We start from the raw sequence: 15611 nt of genomic DNA, 5'->3' as shown, positions 1-15611 counted from the left end.
CTTTCTTGTCCTTAAAGAATTTGTATTTTATCAGGGAAGACAAACATTAAACAACTTATATAATCATTTACAAATAAATGAAATTTTACAGAGAAAAAGTACAAAATACAGAGGATTTGGGTGATCTGACATAGCTGGGTGATCAGAGAAGACTTCTTTGAGTTAGTGATATTTAAGTCAAAATTTGAAAAAATTTGTAGGAGCTCTTTGGGCATGGGATATCCAGCTACCTTGGTTTACACAGGACAGGAAGGTTTCCTAGAACACATGAATTTTAGTGCAAAGACCAGAAAAGTCCAAGGCAAACCCAAGACAAGTTGATCACTCTGTTTGGGACTGAGAAAAGCAAGCAAGAAGCAGATGTTCAAGGCGAAGGGGAGAGTATGTGCAAAGTTCCTGAGGCAAGAAATGACTTGATAAATAGATTAAGGGAAGACCAATGTGTCTAGAACTTGAATAGGTTGTTCGAGTAAAGTGAAGTTAGAGAAAGAGGTGGAGCCTTATCATATAGGTATTTTTAAGCCTTGGCAGCAAATTTGGGTTTTATGCTAAGATCATTTGGAAGCCATTAAATCAGGAAGTGACAAGATCATATTTGCATTTAAAAATAATAATGATGCCTTCGGTAAGAATGGTTTGAAAGGAGATCGAAGTTTGTTCAGGGAGATCAACTAAGAAGTGATTATTATGATTTGTGATTGAGAGTGCAATGATGTCAGTGGCAATAAAGAGGAGGTGAATTTGAAAGTTATTTACGAAGTATAAACGTAGGAATTGATTATTGGATATGGAGCATGAGGGAGAATTTTGTATAACTGATAATTCTCATGTAACTTAGAATGTTTCTGCACTGGTATGTACATATTTTGGACTTGCATCAGCTAGATTCAATCCATTGTCAGTGTCATTTATGTCATGGTGTAAATTGATATGAACCTTTTACTTTTTAGTAAAAATTCTAGCCCCAACTCATTTACATAAAAATACTTTTCCCTCTGCAGCCACAGGAAGGTTATCTGATGGTACAGCAGTTTCAGTATCTAGGGTGGGCTTCTCATCGAGAAGTGCCTGGCTCCAAACGGTCATTTTTGAAGCTGATACTGCAGGTGGAAAAATGGCAGGAGGAATGCGAGGATGGGGAGGGCCGAACGATCATCCACTGCCTGTGAGTGTGGCGGCTTGGCTTGGCCATGTGGGGGGCCTTGGTGGTCATTTCCTTATTAGCCTTCACGTCTATGTTAAAGAGTAACCGACTCCCATCTTACAGACCTTGACTAGACATTCTTTTGAAACAATCTTCCTGTTTCTTGATTCTATGATTCACTACTAATTTCAACTTTTGTATTTTTTAAATTGATTATCGTATAGTTATTATATAGTTTAAACTCTTTTGAACACTACTCTGAATAACTTTTCTGATTTACACTGTGTACAAATCTATCAAAATCTCAAAGTATCTGGGTTGCAGCCATCTATGCCTGTAACATGTCCCTAAGTATAAGCTACTAAGTTAATGTCATCCTCAAGTATCTTTCCTTTCTGCTCTCTACACATACATGCACACATGTGAAGCAAAATTAAAACACAAAGGGAAAATATTTAAAAGATGTTTTCTTTTCCCAAACATGATTGTGTGACCTGTGGTCACCAAAAGCTTCGATCTAAAATGCCTTTGCTTTCTTTGCTTTTAGAAATGGTGGTGGGCGAAGTGGCATGTTCTGTGCTATAGGCATCGTTGTTGAAATGGTGAAACGGCAAAATGTTGTCGATGTGTTCCATGCGGTCAAGACGCTAAGGAACAGCAAGCCAAACATGGTGGAAGCCCCGGTGAGTCACAGTCTTGTACACAGAAGGGAGGGTAGAGATTAGTCAATCATATACCTACTTGTTGATTTGACTTGATAAACGCATAGTGAATCATATGTATAAATGTGTCTTTGTGGGGACTTTCCTGCCTAATTGATGAACTGCCAAGTATCCCTCTTTACCCACATAAACGTAACCACATATTGCCTAAGCTGCTAATGATGAAGAAAACTACTTTCATTTAACTTGGGAAATGTGTAGGATTTTTGTTCTTTTCTTCTGAGCAATAAATATTTGCTACAGTAAAATTTGTTAAATGGTTCTATAATAAGAAAATCCTGCTATCTAGGTTTTATTCTTGTTTATTTTTATTTCTTAAACAATATTAACTGGTAAAACATTTTGAGGGATATATTCATAGGTTGCATCTAGCACTTTTTATATCAGTTTTTTTTGTTTGTTTCTTTGTTTTTTTAATTTATTTTTGGCTGTGTTGGGTCTTTGTTGCTGCGCACGGGCTTTCTCTAGTTGCCTCAAGTGGGAGCTATTCTTCATCACAGTGCGTGGGCTTCTCGTTGCGATGGTTTCTCTTGTTGCGGAGCACAGATTCTAGGCATGTGGGCTTTTGTAGCTGCAGCATGCGGGCTCAGTAGTTGTGGCTCGCAGGCTCTAGAGCACAGGCTCAGTCGTTGTGGTGCACGGGCTTAGTTGCTCCACGGCATATGGGATCTTCCCGGGCCAGGGATCAAACCCGTGTCCCCTTCAATGGCAGGCAGATTCTCAACCACTGCGCCACCAGGGAAGCCCTGCATCTAGCACTTTAGACACCCAGAGTTTTTAAAGGGCAAATGAAATTTATTTTAGTCTTTATCTATAATTCTTCATTGCTGGTCAAATTATAATTTTTTAAACTATCGCCTTTGACAGTTTTCAGCTTGACCAATTTTAGAACGTAGTTCATGTGATATTATTTGAATTATCCAGGGCTCACTAAATCACAACACAGATTACAAAATAAGAGCAGGGAGGTAGGTGTATGTAGGAGCTCGTCTGGTTGAAGCTGTATGCAGAGGAAGAAAGTTAAACTTCTCTAGCACATTCGACTTCTAAAGTGATGGCTGTGGGTTACACATATGTGCATGGCAGGATAAGGTCAGGGGCAGCTGTGTAGTTTATGCTCACAGAAAAGTAAACCAGGAAAACCAAGACATCATTGTTGCTTGCCCTACATTTATCAAGATGATCAGATAACAAAAGTGAGCAATTCAATAAACCTTTAAAGTATTTTCACCACTTCCTGCTCATGGATTGTTCACACAAGAGGTGCATTGCTTCCTGAGACAAAATCTGAAGAGTTACATTTACACCGTTTCACTTTGAAGAACGGTCACAGACTTCTTCCCCTTCTACAAGTCCTCAAAGCCCCTCTACTCCAGCTTATACCTTAGGTATTGCTCTTGTCCCAATGAGATGATATTGGCTTTGACTGGGGTGTTGGCAATGGAGCTGGAGGAAGGGGGGTATAGATTTGAGGGATTTTTGAGGTAGAACTCCGAGGTCTTTTTACAAAATGGGCAGGTAATGGTTAGGTCTTTAAACTCTCTGCTGTCTGAAGAGTTTTTAATGTAAACTCTGCCTCTATCTCTCAGATCAAGTCTTCCAAAATCATCAATAAGATCACTTATTGATTGTACTTCCATATTTAACTCTGATTTCTCACTGTTCCTTAAAAAAAAAAAAGTCTATGATTAAACTCTGCCATTCTAGAACCTTCTTAAGAGTTACTATTTACCTTTACATTCATGTCCCATGAATCCTGACTATACACCCAATTTGTGTTTAATCAAGGTTAATGATTAGTTCAGTGTGCTGTTGAATTGAACTGACGAGTTTGGTAAGAAAATTTAGAGAGTAAACCAAATTGCTAGAGACTGATTAAAGAGATGTGACAGTTCCCAAGCACTTTTTGGTTCTTGAGATGCCCTTGCCACAGTGGTAGGCTAATTTAAATCACAGCTACTAGATAATTAGGGTAGGATTGATAAAGACCTCTTGGGGAAAGTTTTTATTTCCCTCATTTATTGCTGGAGACACCTGGAAGTTCTCTTTAGAAATAATATGTGTTTTAGATTGTTCTCTAATTCAGCCTGAATTTTACCCACTTGGACTGAACTGGGAAGATTTTAATACATATTGCAAGTAATAATTTGTAATGCAGTCTGAATTTTTCTAAATTCTTCATAATGGAACGACACACAGATGGACTGAGAGGAAAGGCAGTTTTAACTCAAAAATTTTTGTTAACCAAGTTGTCTTAAATAAATAAAGGCAGAAGAAATAAATTTTTCTGGTAAAAGTAAGCTCAAAAAAATTTAAGGACCACTAACCATTTTTGAAAAATTTACTTAAATTCTCTGGTAGACCAAAAACTGTGTCAAAAATTAAGAATTTGGAGCTTCCCTGGTGGTGCAGTGGTTGAGAGTCCGCCTGCCGATGCAGGGCACACGGGTTCGTACCCCAGTCCGGGAGGATCCCGCATGCCGCGGAGCGGCTGGGCCCGTGAGCCATGGCCGCTGGGCCTGCGCGTCCGGAGCATGTGCTCCGCAACAGGAGAGGCCACAGCAGTGAGAGGCCCGCGTACCGCAAAAAAAAAAAAAAAAAAATTGAGAATTTGGATGTTCACGTATGTAAGTCAAATCGTTATGCCGTACACCTTAAACATACAGTACTGTATGTCAATTACATCTCAATAAAATTGGAAGAAGAAATTAAGAATTTGGACTTGTTGAGTGGCAGTCTGAAATGACTGGCTTTTTTTTAATAACACTAAGGAAAGTATCTGAAGTGAGGAGAAAAATATTTGCATGTTCACTCTAGGATTATTTATAGTAAAGAAAAAATAAATGCAATATTACAGTCAATCCACATATTAGACTTTTATGAAGTATTAACAGAGGTGTTAAATAACATAAGAAAAGGACACATAACAATGCTAAACAACAGGAAATAAAATATAAAGTTATATCCCCAAACATAGATAAGCAATTAATATTTATTCTAAAGTAATTATTATTTCAACCATGCATAAAAATGGACTGAATTGACACTAAGGTAGTATTTTAAACAGTTGTTTCTGATAACAGATTTATAGAAACTTTTTCTGATTATCTTTTTCTATACTTGGAAATTTTTCTGTACTGATCAGGTATTACTATTATAATCAGATAATACTGAAGATTTTTGTAATTTGATATAAAATATGAGGCAAAGACAACATATCTTTTTACATCAAGTTCCTTTTTCTTAAAAAACAGCAATCATTAGACTCAAATGTAAAATATGCATGCCTAGATGCTAAACTTGTATATAGAAAAAAAATCTGTAATTCTTGAAAAATCTAAATTGAATGCAAGTATTCATTTGATAGCTATTATTCTCCATTCTTCTCCTTTTTCTTAACCTTGCTCCACCCTTTTGTTTTAATTTCTTTCAGGAGCAGTACCGTTTCTGCTACGACGTAGCTTTGGAGTACCTGGAGTCATCTTAGTTGGGGGGAGACTTCACAGTGCATCCAAGCAGAGCCCATTCATCTGTTGAGCCAGCAGCTGTTGTACGTGTCACACCTGTGCAGAAAGATTTTAATGTGGGGGGTGGGAGGCTTTTACATTTGAGAGGTAAAAGTATTTTTCTTATGAAGTTGTGTATCTTAATAAAAAGGACTCAGTTTCTATTACTGTATGAAAGCATCAACATTTCGTGCCACATAAATTTTATTTAATAAGAAGCAGATTCAAATGAGAACTTCTCAGTGTTTGTCCAGTGAACATGCAGCCTTTTCTCTCCTGCTTTGGTAGAGCAGCCACCACGTGTTGCATGAATTAATACTTTCTATGTGGCATTTTTCTCCCTTTTTCAGATAAAAGATGTTAAATCTTTCAAGGAAGAAGAAAGAAAAGCTGTGCAAATTCATAGGAAAGTTCATTTTTTAATATGTTTCAAGTGTAGCAGATCTCTATATAAATATATAAATATATATAACTGGCTTATTTTCCTTTAATGTGCAATGATGGCTGGATCATTTAAAGTTCTTTTTAGAAAACAACATAAGCCAAAGACTCAAGTGTAAATATGTCTATATGGAGAAAGCACATTATATTTATTGGTTACTTACATTCCTTTTTTGATGGCTAAACTACTACCACCACACAATCATTTTTTTTTTCTGAAGAAAGCTTTTTCTTTCACTAAAATCAACTGTAAACAATTTTTGTAGATTATTTTTTGTATGTTTAGTGTAAGTAGAGGATAAACTTTTTATTCATAAACCAGGAAGCAATGTTCTTTATAGTGAATCTCTTGTGTACATGCTTGTGAATTAAATTTATGTAAAACACCTTGGCAATTGGGTCTTTTAATGTAGGACCAAATTTAAGCATTTTGCTGGCAATATAATTTTCCACAATTTCCTTAGGTCAGTAATGGTTTGGTGATCATATATGAGAATTGCACACATTCAAAGGCCTTGCTGGTGACTTGCATAATGTTGAACATAACCTTTAAGCAGAATTTAAATTTTAAAGGAATTGGTCTTTTCAGCCTATGACCAAGCACTGGTCAAGAAATCAAGATGGCAACATTTATGCTTTCAAGGTCAAGTGTTAGCAAACTGTAAACTGTCAAGGTGAACCAGTGTTTCTTTGGGTTCTGAGCATAGGAAGTATGAACAAATTGATGCCAGAATCCTGTTTTGTGCATCATCGTGGGATTCTCAAGTGAACCTTTCTAAATGTGGTCTTGTACACATGCTCCGTGTAGCTGTAACTTCATATCATCAGCTTGCAGTTTGTTATTGACTAAAGCATTCCAGTATCCTCTTTCTAGATTGCCAGTTCATGACATGGTGCTTATGAAGATTTAATTAAAGTAAGAGTGAAATAAAATTTTTATAATTACAACAGTTATTGTTTGCACATCATTTTCTCCCCTTAATTTTCATACCTTCACTCCCAAATAAATACCTTATTCTCATTGATACAAGTAGACCACATAAAATGTATTAAAAGTAAAACTTGGGACTTCCCTGGCAGTCCAGTGGTTAAGACTCCACGCTTCCCCTGCAGGGGGTGTGGGTTCAATCCCTGGTGGGGGAACTAAGATCCTACATGCTGTGTGGCACAGCCAAAACAAAAAACAAAAAAACTGACGTCCAAGCAGTAATTTCTTTCACTTTTTTTCTTTAAATTGAATTTCAAAAACTCCAAATGAGTGGAAAGAAAAAAAGGCCAGGGGATTGACATTGATTTTTTTTTTGAGTTACTATATTTATATGTTACTATCCCTTTATATACATTTCCTTATTTCTTCCTTATAACCAACTTGACAGATAGTAATTGTCATCCTTATTTTACCAATGATAAAATTGAAGCTGAGAAGGTAACTGATTTGTCAACAGATTTAAATCTGAGTCTGCTTTAGCAGCTCGCTCTCTTCCAGTAAACACCTGCTTCCCTGATGGCAAGGGAAACTTGGCACTTCATTCTTCTTGTTCCTTTGATTTTCTCATAAAGTATTATCTTTATGGGTATCTTCAAACTCCCACTTGCTGTGTACATTATTAGAACATTTGTGACTTTCATTAGTAAGAATTTAGATAAGAGAACTTATCGTTTCCTAGGAAGACTAATTTTCATTTAAACACGGATGCATTTAACAAAAAATCCACAAACTCACTCAAGATTGCATTACCCAGTAAGGTTCGTGATGTTAACTGAAGGATTCTGCTTTGCAGCATGACCCTGATTTCATTTCTGTTCACAGGATTAAACCCACACGTAACCAAAATCACCATGAATACCGCTGACCACAAAACTCAGAGGTCCGTGTGGCCTCCAAAATTCAAGCAAAGAACGAAAAGAGTCCTCTTTCTCTCTAACAGAAAATAAAAATATCATGCTTGCTTTGTTCAGGTACCACCACAGAGGCCAGTGCATCTGGAGACAACTGTACTGGGGGAGAAGGGTGGGATGCTAAATCTGTTTTTCTTAATACTCTTATTCAAAAATTCATACTTTATACCGTTGTGGAGTAGTCCCATGCATGGCCATGTCCCACTCAGCTGTGTCCCTTTAGGCAGGAGATGTCTTGGTAGAACTCTTAAAATGTGCTCTGCTTTTCACAGTTAAAGGCCTCCTATCTGTATGTCATTTATTCCTTAAATGGCTGTCATGACGTGGAATTTTATAGATCCCCTTCCTCTGTATTATCACAAGGGAAATGTTGGAAGTGGGTGGGCAGAGACACAGCAACTGCGGATTCGAGTTTTAACCAATCTTGAAAATAAGTGTTAACCTTCTTGTCTGTGCTGCCTAGCCTTTTTCTAATATTTAGTCTTTGAAGAAAGGGAAGGATTTTGCATGAATGTGTTGCAGCCAAATGATCTCTGACATTGAGAGATAAACAAAAAAGAAGATATTTCTGACTGGACCAGTAGGGAGAGGAGACGTGTTTACCTCTCTACTGATGTGCTCATTCAGTATTCACTTCACGATCTCTTGGGTTCCAGGTCCTCATGTAATAAGCCTGGAGATCAGACATCAACAGCTGCTCCCTCTCAAATCTGCTCTGTTGCCAGAAAATGGTGTCCGTAAAAAATGTTCCCGGCATATTATTTCATAAAGTCTCCCCGCAGCTTAGGGAGGCTTGGAGTGGGAGAGATATTATCTGAATTTGTTCACAGCTCTGGTCTATTCAAGCGGTCTGCAGAGTATTAGAAAATTCTCTCTCTGAAACTAAAAAGAAAAGCTCTGTCTTGGGATCTGCTTTAAGTAAGCTATCAGTGGCTTCTGGAATATAAATTGTCCAAAAATCAATGGAAATGTGGTAGATATATAACACTTCCGAACTTCCAGCTTCCTCCAAAGTGAATTGAAATGCTAACCTGGAAGATAACAAACACCAGAGAGACAGTGTTGTTATCAAATCCCGAAAGAAACCACTGGAAGGGGTTTCTAAACTGTTGAAGCAAACATAAAGTCCCTGTTGAATATCTGAAAGCTCTTTCTTTAATGTTCAGATCTGCTTGGGGGTTGGGGGGAATGGTAGGGAGATTTTATGACAGATACTATCTCTCGTGATGCACTTGCCAATTGTAGAAAAGGAGCTACGACACCTGAAATCTAACCCAGAAAATTGTGTGCTGATTTATTCTGATGTAGTTGTGTTCATTTCAACTTAGCCTTATTAGTCTTATCAGTTTTATCAGTCTTAATTCAGACAGAGGAAATATAGCATTTAAGACGAAAATACAAACCCTCAGTACTTAGATGCAATCTATGTGGATATAGAATATGAAGAATAAAAATATCTAAATTGAATCACCAATAAGTTATTTCCTTAAATAGATGTTTGAATGTACAGACGGACAAAGGCCATGTGTTCCTACTTCGTTGCACGGTCTAAGAGATAAAATCAAACTGGAAAAGTAGAGAAAACAAGATCGTCATGGCATCCACTTGTTATTTGTTGAGAAAGAGGAGATGCCTGCGGAGCCGGCGGGTACTGTGAGTGAGAGAATTAGGCCAGGTATATTTCAGAATGGTCATTCAGGTTGTATTATTACAACAGACATCTTCAGTGTGTGGATTTCTAGTAGGGGTATTTTTCATCTCAACAAAAATATATCTGCTTCCCATTTTTACTAAAACACGTATTCCTTTTGGTCCATTTGGCTTTTTCCTACTTTTTTTTTTTTTTTTTTTGCGGTATGCAGGCCTCCCACTGTTGTGGCCTCTCCCGCCGCGGAGCACAGGCTCTGGACGCACAGGCTCAGCGGCCATGGCTCACAGGCCCAGCCGCTCCACGGCATGTGGGATCTTCCCAGACTGGGGCACGAACCCGTGTCCCCTGCATCGGCAGGCAGACTCTCAACCACTGCGCCACCAGGGAAGCCTGGCTTTTTCCTACTTTTGACTGAAATATGGATAGTAGATATTCTGCCATCTTCAGCTCTACTACAAGAAACACAATAGCATGAAACTGATGATAAATGACAACTGTTGTTTGACATGGGGACCCGAAAGCACAAGTGATGCCCAAAGAGAATGCTCCTCATCTCCCAGCAGTGTTCGCCGCATGAGAATATGGCCCAACAGTGTCTCATCTCTCAAGAGGATGTGGAAATCTAAACTTTTATGTGAACTCCTAAAAATTTTGAATATTAGCAACCAGTTAAATTCAAAAACAAAAATATACCTCTGGCCCAACTCTGTGAAAAACAAAACCTGTCAGAAGGCTGCATCTGGTTGTCTAAGTTTGTGACCTCCATTGTAGAATAATTGTTGTTTTACTGTTCTGACTTTCTAAAAATGTGTTTTAGAGAAACATGAGTTTTAGTTGTCTCTGAATAGCTATCATAACTGTTTTTCATACTTGTTCTTGGTTTCCTATTTACCTTATTTTCTCACATATTTTTCTGTTTTAAAAATATATGTAGATGAGGGCTTCCCTGGTGGCGCAATGGTTGAGAGTCCGCCTGCCGATGCAGGGGACACGGGTTCGTGCCCCGGTTTGGGAGGATCCCACATGCCATAGAGCGGCTGGGCCCGTGAGCCATGGCCCCTGAGCCTGCGCGTCCGGAGCCTGTGCTCCGCAACGGGAGAAGCCACAACAGTGAGAGGCCCGCGTAATGCAAAAAAAAAAAAAAAAAAAAAATATATATATATATATGTAGATGAATCTTAACCCTTAAGATGAAGAAAAACAAGGTCGATGTCCCCGCTCCCTCCTACCTGGACTAAATTCAGAAGAGCATATTTCAGAAAGTAATTCACACATTTCACCTAATAAGCGCCCCCAAAATGATGACTAGAAAATAATTCTTCTGGAGACAATAGTACTGAGAGCTCAAAAGGGGAGCCCTTGTTCTGTGAGCCATGGGATAGCCTGAACTGTTTTAGCACAAGTGCAGTAAAGCATCTGTGGAAGCACCACACTCCAGATTGTGATGGTACATGCTGACTTACCTGGCAGGTGCAAAACATTTTGGGCTCTTGCCAGCCCACAGTGGGAACCTGAACTCCAGTTCCATAAATCTAATTACCTGGCACACAGTCAGCAGACTGGATTTCTCTTCACCTTCATGTTATATTCTTGGAATGATAGTGAGTATTTGTTAATTGCTTGCTTTCCAGTGTTAAGTTCTGTATTGCCTGAGTGCTCAAATGTGGTCATTGAGGAAAAAAATACCTTCACATAAGAAATCCACATGAAATCATGGATGTTGCAGGGATATTAGAGATTATCAAATCCAATGCCCTTATTGTTAAGTTTAAGAAATTAAAACCTAGAGGAGTCATATGTCTATCAGTAAAGGGTCAGATAATAAATATTTTAAGTTTTGCCCACCATTGGTCTTCGTTACCTTTGTCGTTAGACCTTCCTAAGAGAATGGCTAAAGGAAATTCTTCAAACAAAAAAAGAAATAATAAAAAAAAAAAGGAAATTTCAAGCATCAGAAAGGAAGAACAGTGGAAAGAGCAGAATTATGGGTATATACAATAGAATATCCCTTTCCCCATGTATGTGTTTTATAAATTATATTTGATTATTGAACCAAAAATTACAATACCATCTGACATTCAAGAAAGTAATATTTTAAAGTAGGAAAGAAAAAGGGATCTAAATAGAAGTAAGGTTTCCAGACTTTACTGTAAGTGGTAAAATAATACCACTAGATTATAATGTCATATATTTATACTGTAATGCCCAGAGAAACCACTGAGAAAACTACACCAAGAGACACACTCAAAAACACTATATATGAATGAAGATAAAATCTTAAAACATGTTTACACAACACACAGAAATTAAGGAAAGCAAAACTGGAATAAGAACCAGAGAAAAACAATAATAAAAAGGCAGATTTAAGTGCTAACATACCATACTCAACAGAGACAGTACAAAAACAGTAAAATTATAAACAAATATATCATGAATTTTACATAAAAATTTTCAACAAAATATTAGCAAACTGAATCCAATAAAGTAAAAAGAAATGATGCACATAACCAAGTGGGATGATTTCCATGTATGCAAGGCTGGTTCAACATTTGAAAATCAATCAATGTTATGCATCATATATCAACAAGCTAAAGGAAAAAAAACGTGATTATATTAATTTGAAAAACCATTTGGTAAAATCCAACACTCATGCATGATAAAAACTCTCTAGAAGGGAACTTCTTCAACTTGAAAACATCTAAAAAATATTTACAGCTAACTTCATAAAAAATAGTGTAAGACTGAATGCTTTCTCCCTAATCCTGAGAACAAGGCAAATAAAATATCACTATTTTATTCAACACAGTACTGGAATTTCTAGCTTGCAATAAGGCAAGAAAAAGAAACAAAAGCCATACAAATTTGAAATATAAAATAAAACTTTTCCTGTTTACAGATGGCATGATTATGTAGAAAATCCCAAAGAACCAACAAAAATCCTAGAACAAATAAGTGAGTTAATTCACAGGATACAAGATCAACACAAGAATTTCAACTGCATTCTTATACATTAAAAATAAAAGTTATGAAACTGAATAACAATACCATTTATAATTGCTCCTAAGAAAATGAAATACACAGATACACACTTATCAAAACATGTACAGGATTTACATGCTGAAAATTACAAAATTCTGATAAAAGGAATCAAAGTATACCTAGACAAATGGAGAGATACGTTTGTTCAGGGATTGGAAGATTCAACAAAGTAAAAATGTCAGTTTTTTTCAATTGATCTATAGGTTTAATGTAGTTTCTATAAAAAATTTTCTAAAAAAAGTTTTTTTAGATATAGACAAGCTTATTCTAAAACGCATATGGAAAGGCATAGCTAAAATAGCTAAATAATCTTGACAAAGAATAAAAATGTGTGGGGGAGGGAATCATTCCATCCAATACTGAGGCATCTATATTGCTATATTAATCGGAAGAGGGCAGTGTTGGTTTTAGAAAAAAAATAGAAGATTTTCTGGATTTAGGACTAAGCAGAGTTCTTAGACTTAGCCCCCAAAACATGATTCCTATAACTAAAAATTGATAATTTGGGCCTCATCACAATTAAATAGTTTGCTCTGTGAAAACCCATGTGAAGAGGATGAAGGCCACGATTAGAAGAAAATATTTACAAATTATATATCCAGTAAAAGGACCAGCATCTAGAATATATAAAGAACTCTCAAAACTCAACAGTAAAAAAAATCACAATTTTAAAATGTGCCAAAGACATGAACAGACATCTCACTGAAGAGGATATACAGATAACAAGCTTATTGGAAAGATGTTCAACATTGGTAGCCATTGGGAAAATGGGTATCATAATGAGCGTCACTGCACATGCATCAGAATGGCTAAGACAAACCTTAGTGACAACATCAAACACCAAAAGTTAGTGAGGTTGCAGGGAAACTGGACCAGGCATATATAGCTGATAGAATGGCAGAGCCATTCTGGAAGAGCATGACAGATTCTTGTAAAACTGAACATGCAATAACATACAACCCAGCAATTATGCTCCTAGGCATTTACCCCAGAAGAATGAAAACTTAATGTTCACACATGAATATTCATAGCAGCTTTATTTGTAATAACCCAAAACCGGAAACAGCCCAGAGAGCCTATACCAAGTAAGTGGTTAAACAAACTGTGGTACATCCCTACTATGAAGCACTACTCAGCAATAAAAAATAAGAAACTACTGATATAGGCAACAACTTGAAAGAATCTCCAGGGAATTATAATAAGTGAAAAAAGCCAATCCCAGTAGGGTATATGCTAAAAAGCCAATCCCAATAAGGTATACGCTATATGATTCCACTTACATAACATTTTGAAATGACAGAATTTTAGAAATGGAGAATATATTACTTGTTACCAAAAATTAGGAATGTGGGTGTGGTGGGTGAATGGGAGGTGAGTGTGGTTATAAAAGGGCAACATAAAGGGTCCTTGGGGTAATGGAACCATTTGGTATCTTATCTGTGGTGGTGGGTGAATGACCCTACATATGTGACAAAATTGGACGATGTTTCAAGTGACCTGGCTAGCTGCAGATAATAAGGGAAAGAATCCTTTCAATCCAAGACCCCAAAATAGGAAGAAGCTGGATGTGTACAAGGAAGAGAAAGTGGCCAGTGAGGCTGGCGCCCACTGAGCAGAGTAGTACAATGTGAGGTCAGCAAGAGTGGTCCACGGCATGTGGGCTTAGTAAACCAGAGCCAAGAGTTTGGATATATTATTCATCTTTGTCCTCCATTCTCTCCACCCTCACAGTGTAAAATTCATGGCTTAACGCATTGTATTACACATGGCAGATTTCAATAAATGTTTATTAGGTGTAATTTAAGCCAGATCTAGAATCTAAGCCTCGTTTTCCTTCTGTTTTCCTCACAACATCATACAGTGTCTCTGATTCTAAAAAAAAAAGCAGACAAATAAATGAAACCCACAGGCATCTGCTCCTGGGGACTCTCCAGGATTTTCCTTTGAGTACACGAAGTAGCTCATTCCCTGAGTACTTTGGCACTTCATAAGTAGTATTTATGAGTTCAATGAGCTGTTTAGTGAGTAATTTGACTCTGGACCATGAGAAACAGAAAATAAATCTGGGTCTAAGGAGACTATGGCAATTCATTCAGTTCAATATCACTGATGGAATATAAGCGAAATCTTCCTCCATTCCAGTCCAAACACATAAATGACAGCAACATATAAACATATAAGCGCAGAGGCTACTATGAAAACTGGAAATGAAAATCTTATCAATCAGAAATGGAAAGGCTTTCCTAAAAGGCATATAGAACGCAACAGCAGCAAGTAGGGGCTGAAACTGTGTAACCTGCGGGTGTCAGGGAAGATGGGCTAGCCCCAAACTGAAGTCACAGGGCTGACTGTGGGCTCTTGGACCACACTGTGTCTGCATATTGGAGCCTGAACTGTATCAGGGCAGGAGAAGAACAGCCTGCCCTTGACTGAAAGATGGCATCACCCACCTATACCTAATAGAGACTCAAAGTCGAGAAACATGTTACTTACTCTGGGTAAGAATCCTGAGATTGTATTAGATTCTTAAGGCTGTTGTAACAAATTACCACAAACCAGGTGGCTTAAAACAACAGAAACATATTGTCTCAGTACCGGAGGTTGGAAGTCTGAAAATGAAGTGTAGGCCAGGCCATATGCTCTCTGACATCTATAGGGGAGAATCCTTCCTTGCATATTCTAGCTTCTGGTGGGTTATCAGCAATCCTTAACACCCCTTGTCTTGCAGCTGCATTACTCTAATCTCTACCCACATCTTCACATGGTATTTCCTCCTGTGTCTCTTCTCTTATGAAACCGGTCATGTTGGATTAAGGCTCCCCTTACTACAGTACGACCTCATTTTAACTTAACTAATTGCATTTGCAATGACCCTATTTCCAAATAAGTTCATATTCTGAGGTACTGGAGGTTAGGACTTCAACATGTCTTTTTGGAAGACACAGTTCAAGCCACAACACACAGCAATAGATAATTAACACACCCAGCCAAACTATGCAAGTGAAAGGGGGGAATGAAGATATTTTCAGACATAGTCATCCCATAACAGTGATGTATACAGAACTGCATCTGCAGTGGTTACTGCTAGACTATCCTTTTTTACATATTTATGTATCCATAAAATATGGTTTTATTGGATTTTAAATATTATATAAATGTTATAGTGTGGGTATCCTGCTGCTGCTTCCTGTTTTTCACTTGTTATATTC

At 37.5% G+C, this 15611-nt stretch overlaps 1 protein-coding gene across 5 annotated transcripts in view; it reads left to right on the top strand.

Moving 5' to 3' along the window:
* PTPRK (protein tyrosine phosphatase receptor type K) overlaps window positions 1-6768 on the top strand; it is a 569905-nt gene extending 563137 nt beyond the window's left edge. For all 5 annotated transcript variants that reach the window (XM_079939939.1, XM_079939937.1, XM_079939938.1 and 2 more), the window contains 3 exons: window positions 1002-1165; window positions 1692-1827; window positions 5300-6768. In XM_079939939.1, coding sequence (XP_079796065.1) covers window positions 1002-1165; window positions 1692-1827; window positions 5300-5353 — 354 coding nt within the window. In that variant the 3' untranslated portion in view covers window positions 5354-6768. The remainder of the gene's footprint in view (window positions 1-1001; window positions 1166-1691; window positions 1828-5299) is intronic.
* Window positions 6769-15611: the final 8843 nt, after the last annotated feature.

The sequence above is a fragment of the Stenella coeruleoalba genome (genome assembly GCF_951394435.1).
Source record: "Stenella coeruleoalba genome assembly, chromosome: 12".
NCBI lineage: Eukaryota > Metazoa > Chordata > Mammalia > Artiodactyla > Delphinidae > Stenella > Stenella coeruleoalba.
The sequence above is the reverse complement of the archived record's forward strand: the minus strand, read 5'-3'. Positions and strand labels throughout refer to the sequence as shown.